The 14,264-nt window shown below is 42.8% G+C and overlaps 3 protein-coding genes across 10 annotated transcripts; 1 reads left to right on the forward strand and 2 right to left on the reverse strand.

Moving 5' to 3' along the window:
- The first annotated feature begins 768 nt into the window (after positions 1–768).
- Positions 769–4,222, forward strand: aqp11 (aquaporin 11). Its single transcript, XM_088301040.1, has 3 exons — positions 769–1,539; positions 2,521–2,637; positions 3,285–4,222. The coding sequence occupies exons 1-3, from the start codon at positions 942–944 to the stop codon at positions 3,359–3,361; spliced, it is 792 nt and encodes a 263-aa protein (XP_088157166.1). The 5' UTR covers positions 769–941; the 3' UTR covers positions 3,362–4,222.
- clns1a (chloride channel, nucleotide-sensitive, 1A) lies at positions 3,634–7,923 on the reverse strand. Its single transcript, XM_088301041.1, has 8 exons — positions 7,510–7,923; positions 6,957–7,093; positions 6,310–6,462; positions 5,934–6,044; positions 5,759–5,764; positions 5,489–5,662; positions 4,638–4,707; positions 3,634–3,857 (listed from the first exon to the last, which is right to left on the reverse strand). Coding segments are annotated over exons 1-8 (771 nt in total). The 5' UTR covers positions 7,629–7,923; the 3' UTR covers positions 3,634–3,856.
- Positions 7,924–8,073: 150 nt separating this feature from the next.
- On the reverse strand, positions 8,074–14,164 carry rnf168 (ring finger protein 168). Of its 8 annotated transcripts, XM_088300839.1 has the most exons (10): positions 13,811–14,163; positions 13,555–13,596; positions 12,779–12,831; positions 12,414–12,620; positions 11,920–12,121; positions 11,579–11,643; positions 10,833–10,988; positions 10,596–10,690; positions 10,107–10,179; positions 8,074–9,378 (listed from the first exon to the last, which is right to left on the reverse strand). In XM_088300839.1, the coding sequence occupies exons 2-10, from the start codon at positions 13,568–13,570 to the stop codon at positions 8,797–8,799; spliced, it is 1,449 nt and encodes a 482-aa protein (XP_088156965.1). In that variant the 5' UTR covers positions 13,571–13,596; positions 13,811–14,163; the 3' UTR covers positions 8,074–8,796. The 8 variants fall into 8 exon arrangements, with proteins under 8 accessions (XP_088156965.1, XP_088156967.1, XP_088156968.1 ...); XM_088300841.1 differs by lacking the exon at positions 12,779–12,831 and having other exon boundaries at positions 13,811–14,164; XM_088300842.1 differs by lacking the exon at positions 13,555–13,596.
- Between the last annotated feature and the right edge of the window lie 100 nt (positions 14,165–14,264).

Genomic DNA, 14,264 nt, shown 5'->3' on the forward strand with positions numbered 1-14,264 from the left:
ATGCGCATGAACCGGCAACGCCTTGTAGGCTGTCATCTACCTGCTATTTTTTTTTAAATATTTCATGTCACGCGGTCACGTGACGCGTTCATTAGCACAATAATATGAAGAATCTAACTGCTCTCATGAGTATATGTTTTGTTGTTATTGTTTGTTTATCATCAGAGTTTATTTTCCGTTTTGTATGGAGAAAAAAACAGACAATCCCACTGGAAGCCATTCAGTGTTTTGCCACATAAAGCACAAATAATGATTTGATTTAATCAGATTTGAAGTCAGTAGCGGCAATGAAATCCAACAGTAGCTCTTTGGAAGTAGCGCGTGCTCTAGTCTAAGGAAAACGTTAAAAATCTATCTATCTATCCATCTATCTATCTATATATCTATCTAGCTTTCTAGTCGAGGTGAATACTGAACAATAGCGACATCGAGAGGCCAAAAAGGAGTAGCACAACTGCATACTATCCTTTTTTTCTCCCCCATAAAATTCCATAAATTACGTTTCCTACTTTTTTCTTTATTAGAAATAAAGACCCAACAATTGGAGGTGATTAGTGACCTTTTAGTTCATTTCAACATAGAAAATCAATTGTATGTATGAGCCAGTGGCGTGCAAAGTGAGGGGTTGACGGGGCTGAGGGTATATTCCACCGCCCACGTCCTTCCAGCCACCGCCCGGGCCCCCTCCCCTAAAGTTAACATAAAATTCAACTTAAAAAAAAGATTTCATACGAACAGATAAAGTGTGTGTGCGTGTGTGCATGTGGGCGCATGTGTGGGTTGTTGGGGTTGGGGGTGCATCAGCAGAAGGAGGAGGACATCAGGTTCCCCCTTCCGCACCATGTGACCCAGCCTGCGAGTCTGCGATACTGTGCTCCATCGAGGTGGGCTCCGAGAGGAGCAGCAGGCCCCTCTGAGACAGTCAGGGGCAGGTCACCAGCATGTTCGCGGACATCGCAGTGTCCTTGGCGCTGATGGCGTCGGTCGTCATCCTGAGCAACGCCGCGCGCCGCATCTCCAGTTGGCTCTTACCGGGCACGAGCATGGGCGTGTACGCGGCGGAGTTTGCGTCCACTTTCCAGCTATGCTGCTGCACGCACGAGCTTCGGCTGTTGGGTGAAACTGGCGCGCTCCGAGGTGGAGCCGCGCTAGCGTTCACGTACGCGGCAGCTGTGGTGCACATGCTCACCTTCCGCGGCGCTACTGGAAACCCCATTGCCGCGCTCGAGCACGCGTACCGCAACGGGACGTCGGGAGCGCGCGCACTGCTGGGGATCGTCTGTCAATTGTTGGCCGCTGCCATCGCGCGCCCCGCCGTGCAGGTGTTCTGGGGGCGGGGCCTGTCCGGGATTCACGACCAGCACGCTCTCAACAACTTTCGGTGTGCTAGTGCCATCCACGGGCCGCTTCCCGAGGCTGTGTGCGTGGAGCTGGCGTGCGCGTTCGCAGTCCAGAGCGTGCACGCGCACACGTGCAGGATCCAGGAAAAGTACCGGGTGCACCTTGTCGCCGCCGTCATCACGTCTGTTGTCTACGCGGGTCTGACATAAACTCGCATTCTTGCGGTTACCATGTTTCAATGTTACTATCCTTATTCCAATGTACGCTGTGACGGAAGTGCTGTTACTGTGCATGTCACGTTTTGTTTGCTTCTTGTTACTGTCCTTTGTCAGTGTGTATTGACGTTACTGTACAGTTACACACAGTAACTTTGTGTTCATATTACTGTGCCTATTCTTGTATATTGAGTTACAGTGCATGCTATTGTGTGTGTGCGCGCATGTACGTGTGCGTGCAAGAGAGACAGACACACAACGAGAAGTGTAACTTTGCTTGTCACTGTGCTTGTTCCTTTGTGTGTAGGCGTTACTGTGCCTGTTACTGTGTAATGCTGAGGTGTGCATGGGGGTTGATGTTAATGTTTGCATTGGTATTATTATGCCTGTTCCTGTGCATGTTTTTCCAGTTTGTTACATTGTGTGTTAATGTTACTGTGCCTGTGTATGTTTTAACAGTTTGCCACATTGTGTGTTAATGTTACTATGCCTGTGTATGTTGCTGTTACTGTCTATTCCTGTATGGGTGTTGGTGCTACTGTGCCTGTTCCTGTGTGTGTTGACAGTGTGTTCTTACTGTGCCTGTTCATGTGTACATGTTTCTGATTGTTGATGTTACTGTGTCTGTTTGTCACTGTATGTGTTGATGTTACCATGTGTGTGCAGTGTCGCTGTGCCTGTTCATACAACAGAACTTTATTTGTCTTGCACAACAGCTGCATGTTGATATTACTGTCCATGTGACTGTGTGTGTGATCTATGTGTGGTGATTTCATTTTACGGTGAAACAGAATTGGTATGTGCATGTTATAGTGACTAGTCTTCTGTATATGTCACTGAGTATGCTGTGTGTGAGTCATTATGTGCTGATGTTACTTTACAGCTCAGTGTATTTATGGCCCTGTGCACATTACTGTGAGTCTGAAGGTTCTTGTTGTGTGTGTGTTTGTGCATGTACCGGAAGCTGGCAACTTGACAGGGGCAATGTTCAACCCTGCGTTGGCTCTCTCAACTCAATTTGGCTGCAGTGGAAACTCATTGGCGGAATACTGCCTGGTCTATTGGATGGGACCCCTGATGGGTGAGACACATACTATCCTGCGAGTAAAGCCCTTTTGAGCTTGTCTTCCATATTGTGGCTATCCACTTAAAGTTTGATATACAGTCCCCTCTGAAAGTATTGGGACGGCATGGTCAATTTCCTTTATTTTTGCTGTATATTGAAGACATTTGGGTTTCAGATCGAAAGGAGACTATGAGACTAAAGGGCAGAATGACAGCTTTTATTTCATGTTATTTATATCCAAATGTTAAACACTGGACAGAACACATTTTGTTTAAAGCAACCCACTTTACAAGTGAGCTGAAATATCCATTCCTATACTTATGGAGTGGCCTGTATCCGAAGCTGGATATCCAATGTCACAACCTCTCCCCCGTCCTGCTGAGGTGATTCCTCAAGCAGGCAGGGGAAGGTCCACTTGGCTTCCATACAATGTGTGTGCTCCTCACCTCTGCCCTCAGATAATACTCCTTTTTGTTTGTTCCGGGCTATTCCTATGTATTATTCAGTTACTCTACATATTATTTACAATAAACCATTCAATTGGCATATGTTATTGTTTGCGTCGCAGCATTCCCCTCATTTTTGCCACATGCTTTGAGCCGGGCAGTGCGACAAGGAGAAGACAGACATGCTCAAGCCAGTAACTTGTTTTTGTCTTGCAGGCATGATGGCTTCCGTGCTGATTTTTGACAAAACGTTCAGCCATCCATCTCTTCAGGATGCCACCAAGACTAAATGAAGAACCTTCCATCAACAGCACATCACATGAAGAGCACAAACTAAAAGACAAGTGTTGTTACGAGTAGTTCCTGGAAGTACTGATATGTTGAAATATCGATTTTGTTACTGATGATAAATTATATGTATAACAACTAGTGGTAAAAGTAGCATGTTATTTAAAAACATTTTAGTTTAGTGCGCTTATGAGTGGTGTTTTAATATTTAATAATATTTAAATTGATCACTGATTGAATTTCTCACACGTTTTGAGAACAAGAGATGAAAAAAATGTAAATATATAGAACATTTTATTTTATTGGTAATTGATAAGAAGGATGCCACATTGTTACATTTGTTTACATACAAAAAGTAAGTCAACAGGGAATGAACTGGTTTGAGTCACAACAACACGAATTAGGATAACTGACAGCGACAAACAGGAAGTGCCTGGGACAACCAGAAGTACTCAGGATGCCTTGAAGAAGTGCGGCTCCCATGATATACTTTTGGTCCATCTACAAACACACACATGAAACAATCTATTTCGTACATATAGTTAATTTCTAGCTATCTTTCAGTCTATCTAGCTCTCTCTCTCTCACACTCACTCTCTCTCTCACACTCTCTCTCACTCAGAGTAAGCAACGGTAGTTAAGCGAAAATATGACCTTTTTACTCCTAACATCTGGGTTTCGTGAATTCAACCTCAAACATTGAGAATGTACTGCACTTGTTACAGGAATACACATCCTGAACAATTTATGTTAATTTTCCTATTTTTTTTAACTCTTTAACGAACATTACAGCAGGACTGTGCATGGGAGTGTTTTACTGTATATTTAATATTAATGCTTCAAAGAATAAATCACTCACAGAATTATTGACTGTGTGACTTTTGCATATACTGGCGCGCATGTATTTTTAACCCTATTTCAATGCTGATGGTCATTTTCAAGTGAAGATATTCAAAACGAAATGAATTATTTCAGATATCACTGAACATAGCTCCACTCCCAGCGAGCTATGACCGTTACACCCACAAGGATTAATGACTTTTGTGACAGTTACGACATCCATTTTCTGAAACACTTAACCTCACCAAGGTCGACCACCTGCCTGTCCGTCGTTTGATTGCAGTTCCATTTCTGTATAGTTGTTCTATAAATAGCACTTCTACCCATCCATTAGAATTCTGCGTCTATTAGTTATATACAATGCGGATCAGTGTACATCAATGTATGCGGGTGTTTGCGGTAATGTTTCTGAGTGTGTGTGTGGGCGTTTGCATGACTGACCAGTGGTCAACGTCTGCATCCTCAAACTGTCCAGCCTCTGCGTCGGCGTCTCCATCCACGTCCATGCCATCTACACACACATAAAACACGTCCATACACACACGTCAATGTTCAATTCACATTAAAAAGAGATAGAGTCACAGACAGACACAAACACGCAAAACTGAGAAAAAACATCAATGTCCTCAATTCAAAACAAACACACAAATAACGCCACATGCTGTTACACTCTGGGCATCAATCTTTAATCACTAATCTCGTTGCACACTTGAGTACAATGACAATAAAGGGATTTCTATTTCTATTTCTATTTAATTTCAGGATCAAATTGATCAATGACACCAACAAGGCTGTCAATGTCCCAATATAGTATGGTATGTTGCAAATCGCAGCCTTTCAATTAGGAACTCGTGATTTATCAAATTGCGAGTATATTGCAAATGCAATTAATCGTTCAGCCCTACATAATAGTTTAGTAAAATCTTACTTATACCAAACCATGAGTTAAATTCGCACACATTGGAATATAAGAGTTCTATAACTGTCAATTATAATAGATAGATAATTAACATATAACCTAATGAACAGTTTGGAACCCAATATTGACCCACGAGGGACTGCACAGGTAATGTCTAAACACAGAGCGCCAGTTTTCAAGTTTAATTCATTGTTGGTCAATTCCCTACTTATAAGATGTCCTACGAGAATGCCAAAATTGTCCTACACATATGGACAAAGTGTAATGATACACGTAATGTAAGATGGCTATTAGGGATTAAATAGTAAGTGTAAAAAGTTGTAGCTCTGGTGAGTCAAGGTTACAACATAGGTACTATGAAATTGAGTTCCACCTTCAAAGCGTGCCTCTCCCTGCTCGGTGCGTACGCCGCCCATGTGATATCTCTGTGCCACGCTGTGCGCCAACATGCCCTCGAGCCTCTCAAGCGTGGCCTGACCCTCCTGGGTCAGTGCAGACAGACCCTCGTCGCACGTGTAGAACGTCGGGATGTCGGCGTGGCCGTGCTCTGATCCAGACATTAATACACGCTGTGTTTAAAATGGATGGCGATTGCCGTGGAGGCAACGGGTTCAAGTTCAGTGAGTGTGATGGATGATCTTACCAGCCTCTGCAAACACACAAACAAGAAAAGACCAAAAAAAAAAAAAAGATGAGTTAATTTTGTCACATTCTTGACAAATACTACAGTAACTATTAGGAGTAGGAGCTGTACTTATGGCAATTAGGTAGTTATGACAGGCAAGTTGGAAATAGTGTGTGAAGTAATAGTGTCGTACCGGCCTCCTCCACGTCATACTCTTCTCCTTCAAAGTCGTCAGAATCGTCCTCATCTTCAGGGTCGGGATGCAGTGCCTGACACTCGCACATAGCCGCAAACATTGACTCTACTGTAGACACAAGTGAGTAGACGTGAGTACAAACGGACACCAGAGGAGACATAAGGACAGACAGACAGGCAGACACAGATATAGACGCATAAGAACAGATGGACAGACCAGGATTTAAGGTTATGATACATGTACATTTTAAGTACGCACGGTGATATAATTTTATCTAATAAATGTCGACTAGCTTAATGTTAACGTGTAATGCACAACGCCACATGAGGTTAGCATAAAATGAGTTTCTAAATAAAAGAAACGAAGGACTCACATGCTGCTTTGTCCCCAGGCACAAATCGAATCTCCGTTATACTTCCCCCCTCTTCATCTCCACCATCATCATCATCATCATCATCTTCCTCACTACCCACTCCGTCATCCTCCTCATCTGCCGGCTTCTCTGCCATTTCTGCCTCGTTCTCCTCTGGAAGGAAGGCAGCATATGGAAAGTCGTTTGAGCATTCATTGCAGATGTCGATTAAGCATAAAAAATATATATTTTGCATTATTAAACGAAATAATGGGCATAAGGGGCAGGTATAATTTTTGTCCACTTGAGGTTGACATCTTTACATTTTCACTGAAGTATTTATGATTTGACTGTGGGTGCTTTAAATAGATAGAAGCCTCAGGTGGTGAGTGACGTGTTTGTCGGAGAAAAAGAGCGTTGAGGTGGCTGTCAGTCTGCATGTTGAGTGACCTGGCCATTGGCAGCTCTGGAATTATTGCACTTTTAGCACGTTTGTTTTCTTAATGATCATTCAATATCGGACTTGAAAGTGCACTGACGTTTTTATTATTGGTTGAGTTACTTCATTAATCGTTGCAGGCCTAAATGTCTTTCCATTGAGGTAAAGACCTAATAAGCCCAAAGGAATGAACAGAGCGTTAAAGACAAAAAGTGTGTAGAGTCCTGACCGCTGAGTTTTCCGTTAACCATGACGTAGAGATGTTCTTGGGGGTACGCGCTCACGTCTCTGGAGATGGCGTGCAGGCCGATGGTGGGGTACTCCAGGCTGAAACCCAACCCAGCGCCATCAAACCACGACAGACGCCTGCAAATGTCAATATTAAAACACAGCTTTTATTTTAATTAATACTGCATATTCGTGCTTCAACACTTGTTGATACTATTTGGGAACCTGTCCTCAGTTATTTACTAAAAAAAGTCTATTTGACGTTTTTTGTGCTCATGCCAAAGCCATCTAAAATAAAAACGTTGCTTCGGCGCAATCGGGTATCTTGGTGCCAAGGATCCATGTTCAATTAGGATAGGATTTATTTACTCAGGCCATAGATGTTCTGGGAGCAAATCTCATATCATAGCCAGACTGGTGGGCAGTAAATGTCACTTTTTGTCAGTAAATAGCAGACATGCAGACAAACAATGGACTGACTGGTCGCCAGTCAGCGACACACCACACATTTAAGTAAAATTAGCGATAGCAGTTCAAATGCTCCGCCAACTCACGTTTCGGCGACAAAGAGCGTCCCGTTGCCCAGCTTGTGTCCGTCCAGAACGGCCGCCGTGTCGGCCTGTTGAAGCCGAACTCCTTCAGTAGGAGGTCGGAGGTTCTTCAACAAAACCATGGCGGGTATTCACCAACGTGGACGACAACAATCCTAAAAGCGCTCCGTGTTGCTAAACCTTAGCTTAGCGTGCGTGTTTGTGGAGCAGAACAAACCCAGATCATGTATTTATTTACCCGACGGAGACATTAATCAGACCAGCCGGGTAGTGCGTGGGCTTCCCGGGCGTAAAGAACAGAACTTGTCGAGTTCGAAAAACCTCCAAAACTAAGAAACAAACTGGGTCGACGTGAAACGTCCACGACTAATGCTGCACTTGCTGTGACGTAACGTTTAAACGTGTGCGTGAATTCTCGCGAGAACAACAGGACCTCGCATCCCCTCGGCGTGCGTACGAAAGTTCCCCCCCGCTGGATTCATGCTTTTACAATTAAAAAAATGAATAATTTAATAATAATCGTGTGTGTGTGTATTGTTGTTATTCTTTATGATTAAAAAAAGCACAGACTTTTCAACAACTATTTTATTTCACAGAGAATTAAAGTAACAGCAGCTAAAACAGGTAGTGATGTCACAGGAAACCAATCAGGAGGTAATCACATCCTCCAACGTTCCAAAAACTTTTAATAGTGTATAAACAGATGCTGAACTGTGACTCTAAAGTAATCCTCTGTAGCTGCTTGGCACCAAAGCAATATTTTTATATTACCCTAGCAAGGAGAAGTGGTATAGAGAACATATGGATGGATATGGTTGTGGCCTGAGCACAAAATCGGAGAATACCTGAGTTTTTCAGTAAGCAACAAAGGATAAGTTACCCAAAAATAAGAATATGCCGTGAATAGGCAAAATTATGAACGCTCACCCAGCAATATGCGTGGTTCACTGAAAATTCCACATGCTGGCCGAAAAGCAAAAATTTTGTACTAGAGATGCTTTTGGCCTTAACGCAAACAGCAATTGAGTAATTCTTTTGGTGAATAACATCAGATAGGACCCCGCCACAAAAAAAAAAATAAAAAAGCAAGGCAAATTTTCAAATGCCAAACCGTAAACATGCCGGGGTTCACTAACTTGTGATTGCTGAACTTCAAATACATGTGGGTTCAGTGTATTAAGGCTCAAATTGGTCTGTTTGTGTTGTCCCGGGAAGCAGCTTTTAGACCCCATTATGGGGTGAGCACACAGGGGCCAGTGAGGGGCTCCTTTAGGGAGGGGGGGGGGGACTTCAGCTGCCCAGGCCAGAAAACATGTCAGTGAGGGTGGGCTGTTGCCCACTTCCATTTTGCGAGGAGGAGGTGGATGCTTCCGGAGAGGAGGAGGGAGAGGAGGAGGACAGGGACATGGGGGAGGTTTTAGTAGTCCTGGGGGTTCTCCCGTGTGGGCTGGAGGCCCCGCGTCTGAGCGGGTACGCGTCGGCACTGCCTTTTCTCCGGTCTGTTTGTTGTAAACTCTCCTTCTGGTTGAGCTCTTCTTGCAGGAGCAGTGCCATCTGTCGGTCAGCCTCCTCCTGCTGACGGCGCCTCTCCAGCTGGGCCTCCAGTTCAGCCTGGAACACCAAGGCACCCTCCAGGGGCGAAGATGAAGAAGACGAAGAGGGAGAACGGAGGCATCCTCGCTTGGCCTCCTCTTCATCGGCGTGTTCAGAGCTCTTCCTCTTGGACGTTCCTTCACCAGTAGGACGGCTTCTGCAGTGTCGCGCCTCCAGTGGCGAGGCCGGACCAGAGCGAGGGGGTTCCGGTTGGTCCTGTTGAGTTCCGTACAGGTCCGCATGAGGGATGTCATGCCCATGAGAGAGGAGGATATTCTCCTGGAAATGTCAATCAGTCGTAGTGACAATTGCAAGTTACAGCAAACATCTTGTCTCCATAATGATTCAAACAGGAACTCAAGTTAATAAAAAAAAAAAAAATTGCAATATGTTCCAGCTTGTCTAAACACAACATATCCACCCGTTTTTATCCAGAACAGGTGTCTGCCATTTTTGACACAATAACGGCCGCTGCTGTCGATTAAAAATTATGTCAAGGTGTTTTTGGGCTCACATTGTGACAGTCACGGCTCACCTATTTTCTGGGTTTAAGTTTTTAAAGCTATTTCACTAAAAATAATTTTAACTTGTTTTTTTTTTTTTAATCATAAAATCTAGTAATGTGTCACTCAAAATTATGTAATTGCAATTTAGTTTTAAATCCTAAAATGTATTTTTGCATTGTGTTTATTTAGATTAAATCCAGCCTCCCCATCCCCAAAAAATTAAAAAAATAATTTTTAAACAACTATGAAAAAAGGTTAATTAAATAATGTATGTCAGGTAAAAATATTAAAATGTGACTAAACATTTCTGTCCAGCTAATAAAGTTTGTAGTGTGACCCTGGAACAGATGACAAGTTTTACTTTATCCTGAGGAGGGAAAAATATTCTATATATGAATGCATTAAAGGTGTTGTTAGAGATAAAAAAAAAAAAATCTTCATTTCCATTGTACCTGTTACAATGACTATAAACACATTCTTATTTCGATATTTTAGACAGACCTTGTTAGAAATTAGAGTGGAAGCTGAGCTGCACTCTGACGGGCTCGACTTGGACGGAAGACGACAAAAGTACCTGAAAACACACAAACACACGCATCCAAGAACGTTTTAGACGACCACAATGTATCCCACTGTTTCTTTACACAAATGGATCAATGTGTTTCTGACCCAAAAAAAACTGTCAAACGTGTATTTATCGGTGCGTCTTAATAAATGAGAAGATAGTGGACAAGATCAATCGGCCATGCGATTTCTGACATAGCATATCGAATCAACAATCAAAAATTATTTTTTAACATTGAAATTATGTGGCAGATGGTCTTTTGAAAAGTATATGTTTAATGAATGTGTATAAATATTGTTTTTAACACCTGAATTATAAGAACACAGAAAATGGTGGAAATAACCGATGAAACGCATCAAGTGTCTACATGGTGTCTTTGATTTGACAAAAGACTATTTCGAAAAACATGGAAATAAGTCACTGACTTTTCAATGTGTCCCGCCATATTTACTTTCTTCCTGGCTGGTGAGATGTGATGTGAGCAGGATGATGGCTGTCCGGGCGACATGGGAGTAGCATTCTACAAAAAAGGGAACCAACAACCGTGGATGTTTACCAGACGTCAACGTCATTTACAGTGAAACTGTTTACTGCGGGAGATATGACGATAATCCCGCCCTCACACTCCCTCCACTCGAAAGAGTTCACACGCTGTGACTGACCAGCTCTTTGCTGAGTACCCGGGCCAGAATCTCATCCTCCTCGCTCCTCCTTCGCTCTTCCACCAGCATCTCCTCTTCCTCGACAAGGAGTCTTTGGATGTACTCCTCGCTGGCACGCTGCTCCTCCTCGTCCAGCTCTCGCTTCTCCTCAGCCAGCTGACAACATCAACACAAGTTCTGAGTGACCATGTGTTGGAAGAATTTGTAGAATAGCAGATTTAAGGATTAAGTGACATTTTAAAAGAGGTATTAAAAGTGCATGTTAAATTAAAAAAATAAATAAAAATTGTTTATTGGGGGAGTGGCCATATTCCACATTAAAAGTGAGCACTTTCATAATTTCTCCTAAATTAATGGATAAAAACAAAAATAACTCATTTAAGTTTCCTGATTAAAATTTTATATATATATAAACTGAGCTTGTTAGAGTGAAAAATTGTTTATCTTGGCTGGCCAGACCCTTTAAAAAATATTTCCTGGTACCGAATCATAAATGGTCGAATGAAAAGGCTATTGTAAAGATATTTTGCGGCAAAATCCTGCAGAGTGCAGCTTTAATCACAGGTATGGGAAAAGAGCAGTTTTTATTTTGGATTTAAAAGCATTTAAACATTATTGGTATGTTTTGAATCATTAATTATGCATATTATTCACTCTGACAAAGAATACTAGCAAATCGGGGGAACGGTATTATACGCAAGGATGGAGGAAAAAAAATGTGTGTTGGCCATCGAGGTCAAACTTACTTTGCTGATCTGGTCCTGATATTCTTGTCTCAGCTCACCGGGCTGACTCATCCTGGGGAAAAAAACTAACACACACACGCACATTTGAAAACAAACAAACACACGCGCACACACACCCACACGGTCATACATGGAAGAGACAAGGGCATACACAAAAAGACAGACAAATGCAGAAAATAAACAGGAAAAATATACAGATGCACACAGGACACATGGAGACAAATAGATACACACACAAAAGTCATGTGACACACAGACAAGATCAAATAAATACACACACACACACACACTTGAGTGACACATGGTGAACTACTAAGTATTATGGGATGCTGTGGGGGTACCCGCCAAGTCGTCATCGTTGACGGCGTCCTGTCCGCCGAGGCGTCGCTGGCAGTGCTGCGGGAAGCTGACCTGGATCTGCATCCACAGCTGCTGGTTGACCAGAGTCTTGTTCTTGCTATTTTGACGGGCCCAAGTGGATACGCGCTTCCTGCACATGGGACAGCACAGCGTACTCTTGTCCACCGACTCCAGGAAGCAAACCTGACCACAATATTGCAAACTGGACATTAAGAGCCTCCTTTTCTCATGGCCGGTCCTGCATTGGCGGGATGGTAAATTCATGGTTAGCACATCCGCCTCGCATTTCTGAGGTTTGGGGTTTCCCTTCCACATTACAAAAACATAGGCGTCACAGAGGGAGTACATGCTTTTGTTGTCTTCATGTGCTCTGACAATGATAGACCAACGTTAACTGGGATTGATCCCAGTCAACTCCACCCAAACGACAACACATGGAAGGTATGGATGGCGTTTGTGCCTAGAGAGTACGCACCTTGCAGAAAGTGTGTGTGCAGGGCAGCGTCACCGGCTCCAGAAACAAATCCAAACACACCGGACACAGACAGTCGTCCAGGGACAGCGGTTCCTCTCTCTTCCCTTTGCCCTTCCCCTTGTCTTTACCGCCTGACGCAGATGGGACAGCCACCTCGGCATCCGGATCTGGCAACATCATCTTCCCCCGTCCTCCTTGTTCTTGTTCCTGTGTGGCCAGTAGAGGCAAGCGGTGCAGTGAAGCCAACGCAACAAACACGACAGCCATCAATCACAAAGAATGAACATGATCGCCGGTCATTCAGCTCGTAGCGGGCTTTTGCTAGATCTTTTGCAATTAGTTCAATAGCTGTAAACAAGTCTTACTTTCTTAAACAGCTTCAAGTTGCTTGCATCATATTGTGCTCCTGCTGAAGTCGCTGAGGGTGCCCACAGACCACAATGATTATTTTGTCAGTTTTTCCACTTTTACCTCGCGTGTAGCCTGGATCTAAATAAACTGTATTGCCAATATATGTAATCACATTGCGAGAGTAGCTCAACACACGTTGGATATGACCACAGTATATCATGTAAAACACGCTGAGTGATTAAAACTATTTTGAATTAAAGAGATGCAAAAACTAAATGCATAACACACCCGATATGTTCCAAATCATGTGTAAAATGAAAAATTATTTATCAAAAGTACTAGAGGTATCAGTACTCAGTAACAGTGAGTAATCAAAGAGTAAATACTCATACTGGTATCGGTTTGAAAAAAGTGACATCAAACATCCCTCCTAACTATATGTTGCACCTGTTTTTGAATGTTAGCATATAGAAAATGGGTATTTCCCCTCTTAACATTATATTTCTTTATGTTAACTTTATCTCATAAGAGTTAGTTAACTGCATCATCTCATCGGCACATAGACATCCCAGCACACGCAGGAACTTCGCAGACCTGTTTTTTGATTTGGTCAAGTGACGTTCTGCGTAAGGCCCATTGCCAAACTAACCACGTGTTCCAGTCATGTTTTGCAGGACACAAACATTTAAGTACCTCTATTATAATAAGAATACGTTTTCGCAAATTAATGCTTTTCCTTTACAGTTTTGGTCCTTATCAGACGTGAACATTGAAGGTAAAATGAACATACTCTTTCCTGCGAACATTCCTTAGCCATCACGTATTTTCCCAACTGAAATTAAATAGAGATACTCACATTATCTGAGAGAAAAGAGTCAATAGACAACAAGTAGAGCAGAAGTTGAGGAAACACCACAAACGTGTATCAAAGCTTAGCTGCTAACTTTAGCAAAACATTGCTTTCAAATTAACCATAAATGGCAAGAACAAGTGTCAACTTTCAAACTAACTAGAAATCTAGACACTTTTTCAGATGAGCTGCTTACCGGTCCTGACTTTTATCCCCTCAAAAACTTTATTAGCCAATGCTTAACTTCGTTGGTGGTCCCAAACAAGCCCAGTTAGCCGTTAGCTCTCAAGCTACGACGATTAACCGTCTTCCAGGCCGGACACGGGCCCAGCTCGGACAGGCGTTGGAGTGCTCCGACAAAAAGGTTATATCGGTATATGTTGGCCCCTCAAATCGAAAGACTGACAAAGTGTACTTATTTTATTAATTCGAGGCAAAATCTGTGCCATTACCCGCCCAATCTGGTTGATGACGTCTGCGCAGTGCGCACGCGCGGTCAGCACGTAAACGTGAAGTATGACGATTTGTCGGGAAAAGCCGATGACAACAGTTTTGAGTGTTATTAATTTCAAAATGTATTTTAAAAAGAAATTCAGACATGGTAATGTAATTTATCTAAAATGTTATTTGTATACATAGACAATTACTGT

Source organism: Idiotropiscis lumnitzeri, chromosome 7 (genome assembly GCF_059441095.1).
Source record: "Idiotropiscis lumnitzeri isolate Australia: NSW breed Sydney's pygmy pipehorse chromosome 7, RoL_Ilum_1.0, whole genome shotgun sequence".
Lineage (NCBI taxonomy): Eukaryota > Metazoa > Chordata > Actinopteri > Syngnathiformes > Syngnathidae > Idiotropiscis > Idiotropiscis lumnitzeri.